Below are 24,203 nucleotides of genomic sequence, written 5' to 3' on the forward strand. Positions count from 1 at the left end.
ATATACATCCAAAATTCCAATTTAGCTCAAAATATACATTGCAAACTCCAATTCTAACAATTAGTAAGTACTTATACAGAATCAATAACTATGACAATTTTTCTCACCATTGATTTAAGATCCTCCACACTTGAACTTTATTACCCCATATTGATTCTTGAGACTTAGCATATATCTCAATCAAAGACTCACCTTATATCTTTCAAATACACCTCTCCTTTAAGCAAAACCACTCATAAAGTAAGGGGACCAAGGACTAAGGTTTTGAAGTATTTTTGACCAAACAATTTTACCAAGGCATTGATGACACTTGTATTTATCTCTCTCTTTTCTTTTGAGTAGTGAACTCTACATTACTCCACTACGGTTGGCTTGAATGACATGGTGGAGCAAACACCAAAAACCCAAGTTACTTTGTAGCTTTGCTTTCCATATGCCCACATAGAAAGTGATGTGGTAGTTCTTTTCAATAATCTCATTCCTAAGAGTTTCGATCAAGTCACCTCGATTCCTGAGTCAGAGTGCCCTGTCTAGTTCCAAGGAATTCAACTTTTACTTTTTACTCATTTTTCTTTTCTTTTCTTTTCTTTTGTCATGCCATACACAAAATTGATCTCAACTTCTAGCCAAAGAAACAAGGACCCACAAAACTCATAGATGGTCCAACGCCTTAAGTTAAGGGCATTTTATTTTTCTAAAAAAAGTCTCATCTCAACATATATACAAGTTACCTTCCTCTCAACAAGGTTTTTATGTGTTCATGATGGTCTTTAATCACTCTCATTTCACACATCATAGCAATTGAAAGAGTATGTAGACTAACCAAAAGTCAAAGTTAAAATTTACAAAGAAGCTATACCCCCATACTTAAGTAATGCAATGTCCTCAATGCATGCATGAAAAGAAGAATAAGGGCAAGGCAAAAGAGGGGTATACTTTTCAGTCAAGATGTGTTTATCATGAGAAGCTTTTGTCTTATCTTCAATAGCAATGTATGATAGGGAAGGCACTCCAATAAGAAAAACCATGAATAGAAAAGTCATCCCTAAAGACTTCAAGAAAAACATTCATCATGTAAGAGAAAATTCTCATCATACGTTGAGGTTCTTTAGAAGGTTTAGCATCCTTCATAAGATGAATATGATGTTGTTCAATGGAAGAGCTTAGACCTTTGATATGAGTGACAAACTCTACTATCATTCAACAGTGTGATCAACTCTTTTGCTTTGTCAGAAGTTAAATCAGAGACAACAATGATAGGAAGAGTATTGGAAGAGTATTATCTTGTCTCAAGAAAGCATACTTTAAATTAGAAGGCAACTCTTTCAATTCTAGCTTGGGGGGTTCAATTATTGAGGGCTTGGGAATGGAGATGGAGATGGATAGAGGATTAATAGGCTCCAAAGGTGTGTGAAAATTTAAGACTTCAGAAAAGAAAGTTTCACTATCATCATCGAACATATCCATACATTCTTGAAATTTAGAATCAAAATCAATCTCAAAGTTGGTAATCACATCATTAGGAAAATCAAAAGATTCCTCAAGCATATTGATCTCTTCTTCTATTTGTGGTTGTTTCCCTATCCTGAACATATTAAACTCTACAGTTTGATTTCCAAAAGATAATTGTAAGAGGCCATTTCGACAATTGATTAATGCATTACTAGTAGCCAAAAATGGTCTTCCTAAAATTATTGGGATTTCATCCTTGATTGAAAAAGGTTTAGTATCTAGCACAATGAAATCAACTGGAAAAATAAATTCTCCCACTTTTAGTAAAAGATCTTCAACCATCCCTTTAGGAATCTTAACGACCTATCTCGCCAACCGAAGAGTAGTTCTAGTTGCTTTCAATTCTCCCAATCCTAGTTGCTTATAAACATGGTAAGGCAAAAGATTTACACTTGCACCAAGATCAAGTAAAGCATGTTCAATGTATGTATTGCCTATGACACAAGCTATGGTAGGGCTCCTTGGATCCTTATACTTGGCTGCTACAGGTTGAGTAATTATGGAACTAATGTTACCTACCAAGAACGCCTTTTTGGGAATGCTAGTGATTCTTTTATGAGTGCATAAATCTTTCAATACTTTTGCATAGGCGGGGATCTGGGATATGACATCCAAAAGAGGGATATTCACTTCTACCTTTTTGAAGACATCAAAAATTTTCTCCATAGTTGCAGTCTTCTTCTTATTAACTAGACGACTAGGATAAGGGGCCTTAGGAACATAAGAACTCTCATTTGAAATTTTCTCTTTTCTCATAGTTTCTGATAGTGGTTCTCCAAACTTAGGTACTGCTAAAACAACTGGCTCATCCTCAACTTCTATGGGTTTCTCAAACAAACCCTCATTAGGAGATACTTGAACATTCTCCTCATCACAATGGTCACTAATCTCGCTCTTTTCATTAATATGTGACTCACCTGTTAAATACCCTTTCCCACTTCTCAATGCAGACACATAATTAATTGAAGCTAAAGAAGAATGGGAGGATTCAACTTGGTTGACTTGATTTAGTGGTCTTTGTTGAATCTGAATCCTAGGATTTAACTCAGGTTGACTAGGCATTTTACCTTTTTCTCGCTCATATAAAGCACTTGTAAGAGTGAAAATTTGTTTTATCATATTATGCATAGAAGTCATGAAAGTGCTAGAAAGTACTTCCATATTCTTCTCTAAGGAAAAGAGACGAGAAAACTCTGTATTGTTGCCTCAGTTGAAACTAGGTGATGATTGATTTTGTGCAATGTGAGGCATATGAGGCACAATAGGTGGATTGACAGGCTTAGCTAAATTGGCATTCTGGAAATTTGGGGCTTGAAGGAACTGAACATTTGGATTATGAGAAAATTGGGCATTTTGCTTTTGAGGGGCACCAAAGTGATTTTGTGTGGAATAATTGCTTAATCCATTTTGGTTTTTCCCTTGAGACCATGAAAAGTTAAGATGATTCTTCCACCCAGGATTGTACGTGTTACTGTACGGGTTTGGAAACATCGCACTGACATTTTCATGTTGGCCTCCAGAATAGCTAGGACATTCCTCAATTACATGTGTAGGAGACTGACACCATGCACACATAGCAATAGATTTGCCAAATAAATGTGCTTGACTTGGTGGTGGTGGTGTAGCTTTAACTACCAAAGTCTCTAACTTTTTCAAAAGACTATCTATTTGTGCTTCCTTATGAACTTGGCTATCAACAAAATATCCCCTACTAGTCCTTTCAGATTCTTGGGTTGACTCACATTCTCTAGTTCTATCTGCTAGGTCTAAAAGAAATTCCCAAGCTTCGGAATCATCAGTGAATGATGTAAATCCTGTGGGGCACATAGATTCCAAGAGTTGCTTTGTTTGATAATCGATACCCTCATAAATTATTTGGCATAAATGCCATAATTCTATACTATGGTGAGGGCATTCTTGGAGAAGGTTTTGGAATCTCTCCATTACCTTAGCAAATGACTCATTGGGTTTCTGACAAAATTGAAGAATATCATTTCTTATTTTATTCGTCTTACAGAAAGGAAAGAATTTCTTCAAGAATAGGACAGTAAATTGTTCCCATGTGGTAATACTATCCCTAGGTAAGCTATAAAGCCACTTTTTGGCTTGATCCTTTAATGCAAATGTAAAAAATCGTAGTCTTACAACATCATCAGTGAGTTGTTGTACCTTCATAAGGACACAAACCTCCTCAAACTCCCTAAGAAACAAATATGCATCTTGATCAGGTAACCCATGAAATTGGGGTAACATAGACAGATAATGGGATTTAAGTTCAAAATTATTACCCCTCACTTCAGATAAAAGTATACAGGAGGGTTGTGTAGATCGAGTTGGATAAAATCTATCTCTAAGACTCTTAGGTGGAGGAGGTGGAGGTAGGTCTTCCATGGTCAAGGTAGACATGCGGACAATTCTATTTGTGGAATCACGAGTCTAGACACACATGCACTAACTCCCTAATGCAATTAATGGCTCTTATGAAAGAATGAGAATTTTTTTTTTTAAAATAAAAATAAATTAACTAAAGAATAAAAGAAAAGAAAATAACAAAAACAAAAGGAAAGTAGTGAATTTTCCACCACAAAGATTGAAACAATGATTCCAAAGCTGTAAGGTTGCCGTATAGCTGAGCGTTGTATATGTTTGACAGCAAGGGAATCTGTATAGTCTTCGGAGCCACCTACAATTGAATCCTGGGGATTATGCAGTAGAGTGGGGACTACTATACGTTTTTGTTTTTACTCAAGTTAAGAGTAATATCTTTGAATTTTTTTTTTTGAACACTTCGATTTACCTAAGAATGAAAAAAAAAAAACAAAAATGAACTAATACCTCCCCGGCAACGGCGCCAAAAACTTGTTTGTGAAATTTAAAAGTAACCGCAAGCGCATGGTATCGTGTAGCTAACGGGTCGATCTCAAGGAGATATGCCAATTATAATTCAACTTCTTAATAGTAATGCGAGAGTGGAATGATTCAATTTTTGTTAACTAATTAACTAAACTAAACGATCCTAATCTATACGTCTAATGCAATCGAATTGAAACGAAAAATAAATTAAACAAATCAATGCATAAATAAAAGATAGGAAAAAAAATGCGAACAATAAAAATAAAAAGGAAAAAGGAAGTGATCCGAGTGTCAGCTCTGGATCGAGGGAAGGGGAGTATAATAATAATGACTTTGACCGTGGACCCTTTGCCGTAGCTTATAGTCCACCGATCGGGGGAATGGATTTAAAGAAAAAAAAAAACAATTAAGAAAGTAAATAACAAAGCAATAAACAAAGCAATAAAAGGAAAATGAAGCCTTAACCAAAGAGAGGCACGACTGTAGGCATCTCTGATCAAGGATCCAGGGGAAGGGAGAACAATAAATAGTGCTGAAAGTAAATTGTAGAAAGTAAATAACAGAAAGTAAATTGCAGAAAGTCAAATGGAAACCTTAACCAAAGAGAGGCACGACTGTAGGCATCTTTGATCAAGGATCCAGGGGAAGGGAGAACAATAAATAATGCTGAAAGTAAATCCTAAATTAAGAATATGGAGGGGTAGATAGAAGCGGGAATGGAAGGAGGAGAGAAGATTAATAAAGAAGGTTACGTACTTGCGAATTGAACAAACGATTCGAATCTCAACCAACCCTAACAACCATATCTAGATCTAGAATGATCTAAATCTGCAATTGCTAGACCCAGAGAAAAACGAATCTAAAACAATTGAAACTTGAACTTGAAACTTGAACTTGAATTGCATTACATAAAAAAAATTAAACATAAACAATCAATCTAGAAATTTAAATCTCACAAATGTAAGCAAAGAAAACTAAAGAAAGCCTAAATAAACTGAAGAGAGAAGAAAGAATGCTTCTACTAAGCTCTAGAACATGTTCCCTTTGATGGAGTATGCTCTCCTTTTATAGAGTTTACATGAGATATGAAGCACGGCTGAATTTGAATAAAACTCAGGGTTTCTATTTGACTCAGCCAATTAGGGTTTTGACGTACTAATCATGCTGACTTAGAGAGATCAGATGCATAATTCCACCGTTGGATTTGAGGTTTAAGTAGTGTTGAAGCTCTCCTCCAAAAATCAGCACGATTGGACATCGGATGACCGTTCGATGAAGGGTTTGATCGAAACTGGACATAGGAATTCAAAAACGGGATTTTTTCTTTTTTTTTTTTTTTTTTTTCCTATCTTCTGAATATAATTATTTTCCTCTTTTCCTTTCTTTAATTAAATCCAAGATAGGAAATAAGATATTGATGTATGCAATGACTCTTTTCCATTTGGACTCTCTCAATAATATCTCTGTAGATTTGATTTAAAATCTTAGCCGTAGATCAAATTTGCCTTCTTTATCTCTTCAATATTTCAGAGTTGGCCCATAATCACACATCTCTAGCCCATCATGCTCCAGATCAGGCCCATTTTCGCATTTGATAATTTGAATGGACTTCTTGACGTGTAAAATAGCATGATTCAAGCCCAAAACTCCAAATATTTGCTTAAATCTTGAAAAGTCCTAAAATCTGCAAAAACAACATAAAACCCAAGGTAACTCCACTCTAAGTGTATAAAATGCATGCTTTATGCCCTAAGATTTCACACATAAATGTGCTCATCATCAGACATGGATGTATGAGAGGTTGGAGGTGAGGCTTGCATAGATAGAGTCTAGACAGGATCGGATGTAGTCTCAGCTCACCCAGATTATCGAGGATGTCAGAGCACCCAGAGATCAGCGATGGTCTCCTAGATAGATAGATCGTACTAGGATTTCAGTTTATGCTTTCCACATGTAATCCGTTGTAAAACTTACTTAAGTTAATGAAAGTCACTTTTGTTTCACCTATTATTGTGCATTATTCACTTTTCTTTTTGTTTCATTAAGTGATGATTGTTAGATTGTAATTATTGTATGTTATTCAACAATTCACTTATGCTTCATTAATTAGGTTTCTAGTCCGGGTTATCAATTATTCACTTCTAAGAATAATTGAGTGACCTTGGATCTGTGACTCGGAATGTTCCGTTGTCGTTTCTGTGGTTGGGGCCTTACTTGATCGTGGGCTCTGATACCACTCTGTCACATCCACCCAGCCGGTACCCTATCTGAAAAACCCGGGAACGTGATCCACATCCCGATGATCAAGGATCGAGTGGCCATGCCTCCCACATACACGATAGCATAATCATGAACAATATAATCATTGTTTTAAGCAAGTAATAACTAGATCAAAATGGATAAGAAATAGATAACCAAATCAGAGTGCGGAAATTCATAAGGTATCAAGTATATATAAAGGTAATCTCAAAAGAGAGAGAGAGATCAGAAGTCACTCCCTTAGTAGCAGCGGAAAGTGGTTAATTAAGTTAAGTTACAAACCCAATATCAAAGAGTAAATCCATAAAAGTGAATATAACATGTCCAAGTTCCGAATGACCAGAAAAGGGCCTAAGCTAGGGTCTCCTCCATCTTGTATAAGGTGTCCTCGTATGTATACACAAAAGAAACCAACCACGGCCTCTCCCATAACAAGGTTGGGCTAATCCTGGTACGGAGGGTAATCACCCTCGGCACCTTCACCGTAACCTTCGTAATGGCCAGGACCTTCACCGTAGTATGAGGGATCCTACTCCGCCTCGTAGTAGGAGCCATCAATGTCTTCAGTACCTGCAGATAAGTCTAACAAAAACAATTGCACAAAAGGAATGAGTTTAAAAGAACTCAGCAAGGTGAGTCGTTCCACAATACACAAATCATACGATACAAGTCACGATATGATGCAAGATGATATGAAACAATAATGCAATATGTTTCTAACTCTGAGTATGATAGTATCTAAGGTAGACATGCTTTAAGCCATAGCACCATACTTCTTTAGGTCGTCTATCACTCCCCCTCAATCATACATGATATCTTGGGTCTGCTGAGGTAATTGGGTAGAGTCCTCATCAGAAACCATGGTTGGGGATTAGGTCACCACTCTCTCACATCACCAAAACCTAGCCCAATGCAAGTCATCTACTCAGTCGTATTAAGTTAGATTCGGATACTTCCCTTATGGCACCGACCAACTCAGTTCCGTATCCTTCACACTAGAGTCAGCGTGTCCTATGGCTACAACCAACTCGGATTACGGACTCATCAACCCTATTGGTCATCCACAAATAGTAGACGGGAAGCTCTCACGTCTCCTCGTGGATATAACTCTCGGTCTCGGGCTGCCCATGAGCCCCAAGTCTAGCTATTTGCAACCCTACCAATAAATGGCCCCTAACGGGTATCCATAGAGTGATCTATGTCCTCTCACGGGGTGGTTACCGGTCTTGAGCGTCCATGAAATCACACTATTACCACGGGTTGTTCGGTCTGAATACCCTTCCGATTTGGGTCTGATACAACAAGGATAGTCCTAGCCATACATCTAGACAATCCTATGTATGTCTTCCAATGATCCGGGAAAGCATCGGTGGACACCTTCGGAGAACATCCCATACTATTCCCTTCGATGTCCAAGGACAGAAGTGTCGGTAGGACACTTCCCAATCCCAAGTCATACTTAGTCATTCACATACTCAATCTCATCATATCATACATGATCAATAATTCATCATATAAACCAAGAATAATATAACATAACCAGTCATATATGTAATCATAAAGAGTAATTAAGCATGATATTCCGAATGACATGTAACATAGTATTACTGATATAAAGTGCATACAACAATCATACATGGCTAAGGAATACACTAATGAAGTATATCTACTAAGTTTCCAAAGTAGAAGTAGATTTGCATAATCAACGTACTTAGGGTAACAACCGTCCTTACCTTAATCGAGTTGGAAATGATACCAAGAATCACCAAGAATAGCCCAAAAGTCAGTGTTTGTACCCTAGACAACACATAAGCAACATTAAAGAAGAAAACAATCGAATCGGAGGTCAAACAAAGTAAATCGGCCAAGGATAGAGTTGCTGTCATATATTGGTCGACTGACTGGTAGACTGTCAGTTGACCAAGCAGTCGACCAGAGAAAATAGTAACAGGCAGAAATGGAGAATTGGCCCGAAACTGATTTTCCGGTGCTCCAATCGATATGAAACTTGGAGGAAATGATCATGGCAATATGAGGACACTACACACTAAATTTTATCATGATCCAACGGTCCAAAAATGAATACCCAAATTGAAACCCTATGTCCCATATGTTAGACATCAAGAATTGAATTGGAATTGATTGTAATTGCAAGGAATGATGGGAAATCATCTTAAGGAATGATAAGAACTAAATTAGAATCATGAATCAATAGTAATTCAGACCTAACACACATCTACACATCAGTGTGAATTAAAGAATTGGTTGAAATGAAAGAAATCATGGAGTTGCAATGTAAGTAATCATAGTGGAAGTATATCATGGCAAGAATGAAGTGAGGTTAATGGAAATGAAAGGGGGAGCTCATGGCCAAGTGTTTGCAAGGTTGTAGAACTTCAGCCATGGTCCCAAGAGTAGAAATTAATAGGATATTGAGTAGATTAGAAGGAAAAGAAAAGAATCCATACCTTGAAACAATGATTGAGATGGAATGCCAATGATTAGAGTCAATATTCTTCACAAACACCAGATATGGCCTAGGGAATGTCACTCCTCGTTCTCTGGAGTGCCAATGATTAGGTTAGACCTTCATTCACGAGTTCCAAAAAGGTAGGGTCAAAATGGTCAAGATTTTTGTTATTTTTCGAAGTTAACAACTGCTGGTCGACTGACCAGTCGACCAAGGCTGATAGCAACCTTAGAGTGTGGATTTGGAAGGCCAGACTGATCCGAATTGAGTTGGGTTTTCTCCTACAAGTCAATCAACAAGTCTAGTTTCAAGAAATACCTTCGGATTGAGCATGGGAGTTCATTAGGTGCTTCAACTAATTCAATCTTCTTCGATCCGCAGATTTTCACTAAACACTGACAATGTGCTCAAGTAAGGGGCAACACTGTCAATGTCCATAGGCTCTGGATCAAGCACCGAATCTTCAACTATGAGGGTCCACAAGTCTCTTCTACCCCCACTCCGGGTCTTCGGACCTACAACAGTACAAAATTCGGGCCGGGTTAGGGTTAGGATAAGGTCGGATTTTACAACAACAGTTATCAATCAACCATAGGCATGGCTCCATTCAAAGCTTTGTATGGCCAAATTTGTAGGACCCCTTTGTATTGGATTGAGACCGGTGAAAGAAGAGTCTTGGGTCCGGAAATGATTGAAGCTACAAGTACGATGGTGGACATGATAAGGGAAAGGATTAAGTCTGCCCAGTCTAGACATAAATCTTATGCTGACAAGAGAAGAACCGATTTGGAATTTCCGATTGGAGAGAAGGTTTTCCTCAAGGTGTCACCTATGAAGGGTGTGATGAGATTCAATGTGAATGGAAAACATAGCCCTCGTTTCATTGGACCTTTCGAGATTCTCAAGAAGATTGGACCTGTCGCATACCATTTGGCCTTGCCTCCATCTCTTGCTGGAGTTCATAATGTGTTTCATGTATCAATGCTTCGGAAGTACATAGAGAATTCGGAACACATACTATAGCAAGCGCCTAAAGGACATAGTGCTGATCTTTCCTATAATGAAGAGCCAGCCGAGATCCTAGACAAAAAGGACAAACAATTGCGGATTCGCACCATCCCTTTGGTGAAGATTTGATGGAAGAATCACACCCCCGAAGAAGCTTCATGGGAGAAGGAGGACAAAATGAAGGAGAAGTTTCCTCAGATTTTTGGGAGCATAGGTACGCTTCCAATTTCGAGGACGAAATTTATTTTAAGGGGGGGGGAGAATGTGAAATCCAGCCCTATCCTTACCTTGACCCGGAACCCTTGATGTTTGTAGGTCCGAAGACCCGAAGTGGTGGTAGGAGAGACTTGAGTTGATGATTTAGTATAGGAGTCCGAGCCCATGGACATTGACGATGATGCCCCTTACTTGAGTACATTGTCAAAATTTAGTGAAAATCTGCATATCAAAGAGGGGTGAACTAGTTGAAGTACCTAATGAACTCTCGTGCACGATCCAAAGGTATTTCCCAAAACTAGACTTCTTTATTGACTTGTAGAAGAAAACCTCACTCAATTTGACCTTGTATAGCCCTCCAAATCCCTGTCCGAAGTTGCTGAACTATAGCTGATTTTTTGTTGAACTATGTTTGGTCGATCCCATCGACCAAGGAGCATCGACCAAGGCTTCCAGATTCGAGGTAATGATTCCCTTGGAATAATCCACACCCTATTTATGCTAGCCTCGTGTTTTGAACCCTATTCTAGTCATTGCAACACTTGAGAACGTGGAGAAGGTTCTCCAAAGCTCCTCCTTGATATTGGTGAAGGAGATTCTACTCTAATCATTGCCAATCATTTGATTCTTGCCTCCATATTCATCTACAAGGTATGAACTCTCATCTTCACTCTCTATCATACTCTTTTCTCTTCTTTTCTTACCGTTGTAACCTTGGAGTTGATGCTGCAACCTTGCAACCATCACTCCAAGTATTCATTCCTCACTAAACCATGATCTCTTTACATTCCTACTTATGATATACTCTCATTTTGATTCTTGAATATGCATTACCATGATTCCTTGCTTAGCAACTTGATTTCTTATCCTAAATTGAAATGTGGAGTATGATTAGTCTAATTAATATCTTACAAATGATTGTAATCTTGTTCCTAGCCTATTCCCCAACTAATCCCCTAGCTTCCCTTCCAATTACATAGAATTCTCATTGATGCTATGATTCTTGTCTATAGAACTTAGTAATCCAATTTGGGGCTTTCTAATTAAACCATTAGATGATGTTAATTACTTGTTTAGATGTGTTCTTATATTGTTATTAATCATCCCTCCAAGTTCTGGATCGATCCGAGCCCCGGAAGACCGATTTCGGACCAAAATCCCAAAATCCACTATGCAGTCCCAAAACTGTCTTTGGTCGATCCTGTTTGACCAAGGAGCATCGACCAAGCATGCTGCTAAACTGTGTCCTTCGCCGTTTTGACCCGTTCGACCTCCGATTTTCCCGATTTCTTCTCTAATATTTCATTTATGTTTGTCTAGGGTCTTATTACCATCATTGGATTATTCTTGTGTGGCCTTTGGATCATCATCACAGCGTAAGGTAAGGACGGTTATCGCCATAAATACATAGGCCACGTGATTATGTCTTGATGTTCATAACTTAGTGAACATAGTTTCTTTATTACTTTTGAATATCATAGGACTGCTATACATGCTTTAGAACAGTAGTGTTGTGTTTATATATATTCTTGTTATAATGATTAGTCGTTCTTGTTACTTATATATATGATGAATCATTGCGAAGTTATGACTTAACTTCTATTATGATGATGTATCATTTGTGTATGGTATAATGGACTTGAGCATGTGATTGCTTAGGTATAATTTGGGATTGGGGAGTGTCCTATTGACGCTTGTGTCCTTGGGTTTCGGAGGGAATAGTATGGGATGTTCTCCGAAGGTGCCCATTGACACTTTCCCGGATTACTGGCTGACATACATAGGATTGTCTAGTAGTGTGGCTGGGATGTCATTGTCGTGTCAGACCCAAATCAAAAAGGCATTGAAACCGAACAACCCGTGGTAGTGTATGGTTTGATGGGTGCTCAAGACCGGTAACCAACCCGTGAGAGGACATAAACCATGCTATGGATACCCGAAAGGGGCAATTTATTGGTAGGGTTGCAAATAGCTAGACTTGGGCTCACGGGTGCTCGAGACTGGTGAGTCATATCCATTAGAGGACGTGAGAGCTTCCCGTCTACTATTTGTGGATGACCAATAGGGTTGGTGAGTCCGGTGGGTAATATCCGTGACTCTAGTGTGAAGGATACCGGAAAGGATCCCGGGATGGGAGGAATGGAAGTATCCGGATCTGACTTGATGCGACTGAGTAGATGACTTGCATTGGGCTAGGCCTTACCTTGACATGCGCCAATACTTAGACCAAATGGTGATGTGAGAGAGCGGTGACCGAAACCCCAACCATGGATTGTCTGAGAGGGATGCAGGACCCAATTCCCCCCTGGTGCTGAGTGACTGAGACTTACCTAAAGAAGTATGGTGCTATGACTTAAAGCATGTCTACATAGAGACTAGCATTCATAGGGTTAGAATTATATTTACATCATGTGTTTCATATCATATGACATCATGTTATGACTTGTACTCATATGGTTTATGAATTATGGAATAACTGCCTTGCTGAGTTCTTTTGAACTCATTCCTTTTGTGCAAATGTTTGTTAGATTATTCCACAGGTGTTGAGGACCCAGATGGTATGACCTACGAGACGGACCATGATTCTGCATACTACCCTCCGGGTGGTGGCTACTATGAAGATCAAGGTTATGGTACCGAGGAAGATTATGCTACGTACCAGGGTTAGCTCCACAATGGTGTGGGAGCGGCCGTGTTGGGTTTTCTTCATCTACACTTACGATGATGTACTTATTAAGATGGAGGAAACACTTGTCTAGCCACCCACCCCTGTATTTTGTTAAATACTTGGATTTGGAATTTAACTTTCACTGATTACTCTTTTACAATTGGGTTGTAACCTAACTTTGACTTAGCTACTTTCCGTTGTGGTTATGAAGGAGTGACTTCCGCTCACTCTCTCTTTCTTTTGATCACACTTATACATTTGGTATCATTTTATTTCGCACTCTGATTATCTGTTCATATCTTATTCATGATATTTTTTATTATTTGCTTTTACCTTGATTATTAATGTTCATGATTGTGTTATCGCGTATGTGGGAGGCATGGTCCCTAGATGCATCCTTGGATTGTGGATCATATACCCGGGTATGCGGTAGGGTACTAGCTGGGTGGATGTGACAAATAAAGTTTGTTAATTGATGCATTCTCCTATTATTGATCATTGGTCTACCGTGAAACGCATCTTATGCTATTTAAAAGGAACGTCTTCTGATGACATTTTTATTTATCAGCGACCTCCGAATTCTTCATTGGTATTTTTTTTATGTTGATTGGGCCAGTTGCCTTGATGGTCGCAAATCTACTGGTGGCTATGCTATATTTCCAAGCCTGTTGTGTCAGGCTAAACCCTTCCTCCTCTCTGATTCTACAACAGCCATATCAGTAAGGCCTCCTCCAGGATTCTCTGATGTTTCAGATTCTAGTCCAAAGCTGTCCACTTGGAGGGACCATATAGCATACTTGTGCTTGACTTCTCGGGCTTGAGGCCTGCAACATAGCTATTAGGTTAGGGATCTAGGTCTTGTATTACAGTTTCCCTTATAACTCAAGCAAGGATTTCATTAGTACAATTTTCCTTCCCATGTTTGTTCTGAGACCCCTTAATGTATCATAAATCTCCACCGCCCTTGGGAACATGAATCCCTAGGTTAAAATATCGACTTTATGGCAATGACATTCACTAATGTTCCATTCTACGTTCAATGCCATAGCTAGAGGCAGATAATTTACTTATCTATGTTAAGCACTTGTATAATTAATCTGGCTAAAACCATGTTTTATAATTACTACGTACGAAGAAAAATCCTGTTTCACAATTAAAGAGGCAATTAATTAATTATGAAATATAAGCTAGTGCGCCCTTTTGTCTTTGGTTTAAAATATAAACAAGTGCTTTCAAATACAAATACTTAATCAGGTCTAAAATATTTCTGAAACCAAATCCAAGTAGTGGATTGTATAATTTAAGCAATACTGTAATTAGTAACTAGCTAGTTAAGAGTAATATCTATAGGTTATAGCTTTGATGTCAGCTGCTGATGGACATGGCAAATGTTGCAGTCACATTCTTGAGGATCATCCACCTTGGAGACAACGTACAGCATTTACTTGTTCCAGTCAGCAACTTCGTGATTCATTCCTTCTGATTATCTGGAGCTGGATGCACCATCATCTGCATTAGCTCGTTCTACTAGCTGTAATACAAATAAACACACAAAAGAATCAAAACAGACCTCATAGCCATGAACACCGTTAACGAAAAATAAGATAGTATGCACATAAAAATGAAGATAACAAGAGACCTCAAAGTAAGTACGGAGCTTCCCTTGCAAACTTGTATGTTCATCCTTCAGTTCTTGGAAAGCACTGAGACATCTGGAATTATTTAAAAGTGACAAAAGAATTAATGAAGAAAAAGAGAAAACCCAGTTTTTGTGTCCACTGTCTAGTTAAGTTGAGGTCGAGAAGGAAGATGACTTTGTATTGCAAAGTCGAAGTTGCCAACCCAGTTATAGCTAGCTGTGCCAATTAAGGAGAAGGAGAAGAGAAGCTTTAGTTAATCAAGAAGTTTATGGAAGATACTTACCCCGCTGCATTTCTTTCGCGGCAGCACTTTCTGATCGTGATACATAGTTGTTTCACCTTTTTAGCTCCAGAACTGTAACAAATAACTCTCCTCTCAGCGAGTATAAATAGATAGTTGCATGCAGGAATACTAAATGTAATGCAAGAGTGTCTGCATCTGACAACTTGGCCATTAATTTACCTCGAATTAGCCATCCAGACCTTTTCCATTCGTCTTTCTAGCGTTACGAAATCGATCGGCTGCTTCTGCCTACGAAGAGAGATATATGTGAAATTATTCAAGTTATTGTCATCATTGATTATTGGTGCATGTGTAAATCATAAGAACGTATTATATCTGTCTCAGATTCTCAGTTTGTTAACTAACAATGCCTTCTCAGCTTCCACCACATATTGTGCAGAATTGTTCAAGAACATGTTAACCATAATCTCCTGAAACTTGGGATCCTCACGGAAACTCCCTTCTATATAATTAAAGGACGTATCAAGGCTCCCCTACAAAAATCATTTATTATATTATCAGTTTTAAACAAATGCACACAATAATCAAACTAGGAAATACATGTATGTTTCACTTCACAGGTCACTCCAATCAATATAAGCCGAACATCAATTTATGATAGATTAAACATAATTCCCGAATTAGCATGAAAAAATCTCCAGAAAGAGAGGTGGGTTTGTCTACTATTAATTACTTTAGCATTCCCACAGTGATTCAAGTTAGAGAACTTCAGCATTTCTCATTTTGGGCTTGGTGATACACAGAATGAAAATGTTTAGATGCAATTTATAAACTTTTAGATGTTCATGAATGTCTCTTGAAGATGTATAGAGATGAAGAACCTGATCAAAGAGGTCTTGTTTAATCTTGGCAGCTTGCTCTTTTAGTGTATTGTTTGGCATCTTTGAAGCGGAAAGTAAATAAGAGGAAAAAGGAGATTCTTGATTAACTAAACTAAGGAGATAAAAAGCACTACTACAAGAGGAGTGTAACTCGGAAGAATACAAAAATATTAACCAAAGAGTAGGTATAAATACAAGCATGAAAAGGAGATATTATTTCTCACAATAAACGTGATAAAGAAATGAATAAAGAACGTATGAGACGCACTATTTTTTCATTTTGCATGACAAAAGTGGTGTGAGGGAGAAAATACAGTTTTCATCTAGTAAGCATGCTTCGAATTTATGATATGTGATTTATTTCATTATGATCCTATTTATTTTGATAGAAATTTTCATCTATAAGAATTCTGTGTAATTTAACTTGAGTTAAAATCCCTTCAATGCCCTTCAATATTTAGTGATGCTTCTTTCCATTATACACTTGATCAAATGTGAGACAATTCATCCTGGAGTCAATATTGAGAAACCTCAAGGGGCTAGTCGAGTGTTGAGTTGGCAAAGGACCATCACCTAAGCAAGTATTATGTCCTAAATTTGATTTCTTATATCCTTGGAGCCATTCACATTCGGAGTTTGATGCTCTTCATTGCTTTTGGTGAAGAATGAACAACTCCCATCCAACCCCTACATGACCTAGTCCATGTACTTGTGAAGACACTGCAAATTAACCACTCACTCGGGCATTGATGAAACATTCCTTTGATCTCTATAGGATGTTTCACTCCTTCTGTAGCGTAACAAGTCACAAGACCCTCCAGGCCAAAACTAAGGTTTTCAAAACCCTATAGCTAAGTGGAGATTATTATGGGTTCCATGGGGCCGTAGGATTTTCCATGGAGCTGTGGAGATATTTCCAAAATTGATTGGAAGCCCAGGGGATAGTTATGTAGCTAGCCCACCCATGGTACAAGGAGACATAGCCCATGGTGCTGTGGAGGGGGAGTTAGACGTTCACTATCCCACAACTTTGTATGTGAATACCATTTCCTTTGGAGGGGGCCTGGTTGGGGCCCACGGTGATACAAGGGCACCAGGTTTTACTACAAATAGGGGTCCTCTCTCCTCTTTGTGTGGCGCCGTTTGTACTTGCACATGCATAAGTTCGCCCAAGTAATATAGAAGTAAGAGGGATGTCATTCCCACGAGGATCGATAAAAAAGTCAAATTACATACAAACTTCAAAAACACTTATAATTATCTAATGATCAAAACTGAGAATTAACTACTGATTATACTAACAAAATCACAAAGCAAAATACTAAGCTAATCATAACTAATAAAAATACTAGAGTTTCGATTTCACCAGACATGTCATAAATTATCAATCACTCCCCTTTATACAATCAATTTACTCTTTACTCTTGCTGACAAGATTACTAAATTAGATTACCCCCCCCCCCCCATTATGCTTGAGGGTCCCTAATACACCAAATATCTTATACCTTTTACGCATAGAAGATCAATTCAATGCATTGTATGAAACACAAAATTACTAAACAATGTCGAACAAACTATCTAACCTACTACGCATTAGATGTATTTATCATTCTTCAACCCTATGTCTACCATGCACTCTCCACTGTTACATGTATGAAAACAAACCACGAAATTCAAGAATGTTGATCAGGCATTCAAACATTAAGAAAAAAATTGAAGAAAGTCAAAAGTAGAGGGTTGTATTGTATGAAAGAGGGAAATGAATAAATTAATTAATATAAGGATCCATCTACACTCTAGCAGTAAAATTTTAGATCAACATGAGAGAAGAAGTAACAAAAGAAGTTAAGAGAAACATCACTCTAGCGGAAAAAAAAGAAGAAAAAAAAGATTTAGCCTGGGCAGTAGCTCCATTGAAACTTATCTGATGCTCCTAAAAACGTCACCAGCAGCTCCTCCTCTTTGAAATTTGTCTCCGCCCTTCTAAAATATGTCCTTTATGGCTGGATTTTGCTCCCCTTTTATAGAGCGATTCCTATATTACATAGGATATGATTCCTGCACTCAATCTGACATTGTTTGAAACAAACTCTGAGTTCCTAATCTCACTCAACCAAGAAATTTGCTTGTCTAGGTGGCTTATAAATCACACTCACTTGGAGAGCTCAAATGCACAATCCACCGTTGGATTTGAATATCAAGAAGTCATGAAGCTCTTGTCCAAAAAGCAACCCAATCGAGCACTGAATGGCCATCCAATGAAGTACTTGATTGAAGATCCTTCACTAAATCTAACACCATTTGAAACAAACTTTGAGTTCCTAATTTGACTCAATCAAGAATCTTGCTTGTCTAGGTGTCATATAAATTGCATTGAAAATGGGATTTCCCCCTCTTCATTTTCTAATTAGGATTCTTTTTCCTCTTTTTTTCTTCTTTGATCAACTTTCAAACTCCACTAGTTGCTCCAAGCAAGTCCTAATTGTTGAAAGAGTCCAAATACTAAGATGATTCACTACAAGCACAAATAATAAATTTGATAAGGATATGCTAGGATAAATATAAGTTACCAAAGTTACTTAAATTTAAGGAGATTGTAATTGATGCTTATTTATACGATATTAGGATAAAAGGATTGCGAACACATGAAAATGTATCCAATTAACTACTTAAAATAGTATGCCCAAAATAAACTTATCAAATCACCCCCAACTTATGAGCTTTTTAGTCCTCGAGCAAATATCAAGATCAGCACCCGCCGGTCTCGGTTACTAGCCCGACAACCCATGGGCGTGATTCGTCACAGGATCCACGGTCTTACCAATCAATAATAATAAATGCAAGAATTAGATAATCAAGAGCAAGAGCAAGTACAATAATTAATCAAAGGGGATACAAGAGTCCAAATACTCCAGTAAAAAATCAAAGAAAGAATCAAATGAAAGTAATCAAGTTCAAAAGAATATCGAGTTCAGCGGAAGCAATAAAATAAACTAAATTATCTTCTTTCCAGTTTCATTCTCTAAAACTAAAGTCTTCTATTCTAAAATAAAAAGGTCGGGAGTTCTCCAGTTCTTCTCTAAAGACTTCTCAAAATGTTTGACAATTTGTCTTCTTTGACCATCAATGGGTGCTATAAGCGCACTCCAAACATTTGCAGGAGGCTTCGTGGACCACATCTCCGTCTCCCACTTATGGTACCACATCCTTTTCATATGAGAAATTGGACCCATATAGAACTTCTCTGGTTTCTGACGACGTGCTACCATTTGTATAGTATAATGTAACATACAAAGAAAGAAATGATTTCTGACGAACTCACTAAGGATAACACATCTCTCATACATATGTCAACATACTTAGCAATGCATATATGAAATGAATGATATGCAATAATATGAATGCTACTAAAATCTAACTAGGCAAGTCTCTAGACAGTTGACATGCTTTAAGATATAACACCAGCCCTCCTCTGGGTAGGTCTAGTCACTCTGATCCTTCACAGACTGGTTACCTCTATTGGGATCCCGGGTAAAGGGGTTAAGTCCTCTTCAGTCGTCCATGGTTGGGGTTTAAGTCAACACTCTCTTACCACGACCATTGGCATGGGTACTAGCGCATGTCGGGGTTTCTAATCCAATGCAAGTCATATTGGTAACATACTACATGAAGTCTAGATACTTCCCCTATGGCACCAGCCAATTTGGTTCCGTATCCTTTGCAACCTAGGAATGAGAACCCTCACGAACTGGCTACCGTTGTTGGACTCCACTCCCTAACCCTATGGTCATCCACATATTATTGGGCGGATGCTATCATGACCCCTCACAACTCCATGGCTGCTACTTGAATGTCCATGAGCCCAGCCCTAACATATGCAACTCTACCATTGCATGATCACTAGTGGACCACTGAGTCTCCGTACGGACTGGTTACCGCTGTAGGATGAAACAGAGTCACATCACCATTGTCACGGGTCATTTGGCTTCAATTCCCCTACCAAAAGGGTAGTAGCATGTAGGGTACCTATCCATGCAATCTAGACTCCCTAGGCATGTGTCCCATACCACAACCCTTTGGTATCCCAAGCAATGGATACCCAATTGGATACCATTCCATCACAACTACATCACATCATTCACCATCACAACATAATCATTTGTTCAATATTAAAAAGTGATGAAGTATATTGAAACATCACATATAGCAGGTATTCAACAATATAACATTGACTTATACAACTACAACAAGTTACATGATCAATGTAAAGTCTTACTAGAATGCAATCAAACCATAATTACAAGACTTCCAGCAAACTCAGAGAATACCTAAACATAGGGTTACAAGAATATATTAAGGACATGAGTCAAATCAAAGCAAAAACAAAGCTCACATGGCCATTGTGACCTAGCCGGTTGCTTGGGCCGGTTGGTTGGGTCTAGCGACTGCCCTTGTTACAGACAATCTGTAAGATCCGAAATTCTGACTTTTGATCATCCAATTTCAATCCGATTTCGGGATGATTTTAATCCGAATTTCAGTCTTAATAAGTCTATGACAAAGGTGCAAATCAATAACCTAAAATTAATACAGATCCATAACTCAATTCATCTCCCTTGATTATATCCATCCTTTATTCGAACGCAGGGATTCGTTTTCGGACAGGATCTCCTCAAGATCATAGATAAAGAATAGAATCAATCACAATTAGGTCACCACAACATAAAGAAGATGGATCTAATCCATTTCAAAGCTGAGGGAAGAGAATGGAGTGAATGGAGATCACTTACTTCTTCAAGATTCGCAAAACAAACGGGGGAATGGATCCAAGTCTCAATCCACGCTTCTCTCACCTTCTAGCACGTGTCTTTTGCCTCCTAACCGTCCACAACAGCAATCCCAAATATAATAATGAGTTAAAAGACGTGGTTTGCTATTTATAGAGGACAAGGGGCAAATTAGGGCAAATTCCCACAAGCAGACCATGGCGGTTGCTTGGGGCAGTTGATTGGCTCAATCAACTGCCTTAAGCAACCACCACCCAGTACTTTTCAGTACATGGGTGCCTTGCTCAAGGGGTTGATCCCCAACTCCAACCTAACCCTAAACAACACATGGGGCAGGTCTTACCTTCAATCCGGACGCCTTCAAACACCTCTTGACCCTAACTAGAACTCCACTCTCCCAGCAAGACTGGTTCTTCATCAAGAGAATCCAGATCCATGGGTTCAGGGTATATATCATGGACTTCAATCCAGATACTCCACAACTTAATCCGACTTGACCTTTGGGTTATCGGACCTGCAATACGGGGTCTGTTACAAGACAAACCCTCATCTTAATTCAATATTCAATCTCAATTAAGTTTAACCATAATTCAAGAAGGGTATGACATAGGCTAAATAAGAGATGAATATACAAATCAAAAAATCCAAACTTTGACCTCTATGGGTGTAGATCCTAACCAATCAAGTGTATGCATGTTTGAGACCCCAAATTAAACCAACAACTCTCTAGTTCAGTATCAATTCTCATATGTCTAGCCTATCATCCCTCTCTACTAATGAAGAGAAATCACTTATCCAAGGTCATGAGGACTTGTGAAGGTGGAAGTAACGTAGAAAGGGGCTAGATGGATGAAATACATACATGGAGATGATAAAATTAAAGCACCATTTTTTTTTCTTTTTCTTTTACAAAACATATAACAATTTCAAAATTTTTTTTTTTTCTTTTCATTCTCAAGGCAATAACACCTCTCCTAAGAAGCCGCCCAAAACATATCCTACACCCATAACATGGCTCTCAAATACTTATTGTCCAAGCATTGTGATGGCCTTTGTCTCTAAACCCCACTTGTGCAATGTTAATCTTGTGAGAATCCAAAATACTCACTTAGTGGCATTAACTACAGGGACCCACAAATGCAATGAAGATCTACTCACAATGCTTTTAACCTCACCATGAATTTAACATCCAAGTTACCTTCGGTCTATTCAAGGGATCACACAACCTGAGAGAGTTGCCAATGCGATACTAACACATACACCATGTACATCTCCATGGAATAATAGATGAAGTGAAATATGGTAGGGGTGGAACATAGATTGCATACTCTCTGGTTTCTACTTTGAGAAACTCTGAGTTTACTTACTGTTCTTATATTTTATACTTCTGATGTACTACTGTAAGTACAGTAGCACTTCACTTATGTTTTCTTTTTCATTATTCAAGCTTATATGAATTGCTTATTACTATATTGTTAAATGATTAGATCATGCTTTTATATTCTCTTTTATATGATGAATTGCTGATTGTGTATGACATGACTGATCTGAGAATGTGTTTGATTAGGTATGGTTTGGGATTGGGGAGTGTCATTTTGACACTTCTGTCCTTGGACATCGGAGGGAATAGTATGGGATGTTCTCCGATGATGCCCATTGACACTTTCCCGAATCATTTGGTGTCATACCTAGGACTGTCTAGCAGAGTTTGGCTAGGATGTCCCCCTCATATCAAACCCGATTCGGAAGGGAATTGAGACCAAACGACCCATGGCAGCAATGTGATTCACGGGCGCTTAAGACCGGTAACCAACCCGTGAGAGGACGGGAATCATATTGTGGGGGCCATTTATTGGAGGGTTGCATATGGATAGACTTGGGCTCATGGGCGCTCAAGACCAGTAACCAACCCGTGAGAGGACATGAGAGCTTCCCGTTTACCATATGTGGATAACCAATAGGGTTGATGAGTCCGTAGTTAGGGACTATTAGGACTCTAGTGCGAAAGATACCAGAAAGGATCGTTAGGGACGAGGAATGGACGTATCTGGAACTGAGTTGATGTGACTGAGTAGTTGACTTGCATTGGGCTAGGCTTAACCCTGACATGCGCCAGTACTTAGACCAATGGTGATGTGAAAGAGTGGTGACCTGAACCCCAACCATGGTTTGATGGGGACTTTACCCAATTACCCCGTCAGACCCAAGATGCCAGGATGGCTGAGGGGGAGTGACTGACGACCCAAAAGAAGTACGGTGCTATGACTTAAAGCATGTCTACCAATAGAGACCAGCATACATAGAGTTTAGATGCATACATACATTATCTGTTTCATACTGCATTGCATTTTGTTATGATTTGCCGCATGTTATGTATGTTGTTATGAGTTAACTTGCCTTACTGAGTTTCTTTTGAAACTCATTCCTTTTTTGTACAATCTTTTGTTAGATTATTCTATAGGTACTGACTACTATGACGGACAATACGATGAAGTGCAAACCGATGAAGCGTACTACACGCAAGGTGTTGGCGAAAATCAAGATTACCCTGATGATCCCTCGAGTGATCAAATTGTGTACTACAATTAGACATAATGTAGTGTTGGAACATCTCTGTTGGACTGACGAAGGCCACTATTTTGAAGATGTCATCTATAGGATAGAAAACTCTTAAGTTTAGTTTGTCTTTCTTATTTTTCTTTTGAAACAATTGTAATTCTTTTTAGACTTACGTACTACGTTCTGCTGTAGCTGTGGAGTGAGTTTCTGCCTCACTCTACTTCTTTTGATGTGGTTACATCTGGTATCATTTCCGCACCCTGATTATATTGATTATTCATTTCCTAATTTGAATCTTTTGTTTATAATATTAAAACCTTGATTATTTCCTATTTATGATTATGTTATTGTATATGTGGGAGGATGATTTCCTCGATACTTGATCTTCGGGGCTGTGGATCACACACTCGGGTATGCCAATTAGGGTACCGGCTGGGTGGATGTGACAGTAACTTAGTTGCTTACCTTTTTCTTTCCCTTCTTTTGAGAACTGGTTGTAACCTTTACTTTTATTTGATCTACCTTCTGTTGTTATTGTAGAATGGGTTTCCCCTTTTATTTCGTACTTTAACTATTTATTCTATTGATATCATTTCTGCACTCTGATGTTCTTTGTGATCCTTCTGAGTCTTTCTTGACTTTTATTATTAAATTACTTGAAAACTATGATTTGTTCTTGCTTTTGATTAAGTTATTGTGCTAAGTGGATATGATCATTCCTAAACTTGATCTTTTGGGCTGTGGATCACTCCCCCGAGTAATCCAGATAGAGTACCCACTGGGTGGATTTTTGCAGGATGTGACACAAGTAACCGCATTGGAGCCTTAACCCGTGAGCTTAATAAGCAAGAAGGAATTGCCGCCGAATATGGCAGGAGGATCGATGTCCTGGCCAAAGAAAAGGAAGATCTTCAGAAGATGGTCATCCCCTTCAAGCCTGAACATCTTTCCCAGGATCTTTGAAAAGCCTGCATTCGTAAATATTTGAACAGTGTTCCCTTCAGCAGTCTAATGCTCCCTTACAACACTCAAGCCTATCGGGAGGGGCAGAATGATGTGTGGAAGGCCACTCTCTCGGCTGATCCTTCTTTTGACACCACTTCCTT

The 24,203-nt window shown here is 38.5% G+C and overlaps 1 protein-coding gene and 1 non-coding gene across 2 annotated transcripts; one reads left to right on the forward strand and one right to left on the reverse strand.

Moving 5' to 3' along the window:
* The first annotated feature begins 3,409 nt into the window (after positions 1–3,409).
* LOC149022411 (small nucleolar RNA R71) lies at positions 3,410–3,516 on the forward strand. The gene has a single exon (XR_016172629.1). It is a non-coding gene; the product is annotated as a small nucleolar RNA R71 (small nucleolar RNA).
* A 10,953-nt stretch (positions 3,517–14,469) lies between these two features.
* LOC149022412 (pseudo histidine-containing phosphotransfer protein 5-like) lies at positions 14,470–15,811 on the reverse strand. Its single transcript, XM_089147619.1, has 6 exons — positions 15,752–15,811; positions 15,276–15,403; positions 15,090–15,158; positions 14,910–14,981; positions 14,626–14,698; positions 14,470–14,517 (listed from the first exon to the last, which is right to left on the reverse strand). Exons 1-6 carry the CDS (start codon positions 15,809–15,811, stop codon positions 14,470–14,472), a joined length of 450 nt encoding a protein of 149 aa, XP_089003745.1.
* Positions 15,812–24,203: the final 8,392 nt, after the last annotated feature.

Source organism: Hakea prostrata, chromosome 3, assembly GCF_041222555.1.
Source record: "Hakea prostrata isolate BN-2017 chromosome 3, UWA_Hpros_2, whole genome shotgun sequence".
NCBI classification, from domain to species: domain Eukaryota; kingdom Viridiplantae; phylum Streptophyta; class Magnoliopsida; order Proteales; family Proteaceae; genus Hakea; species Hakea prostrata.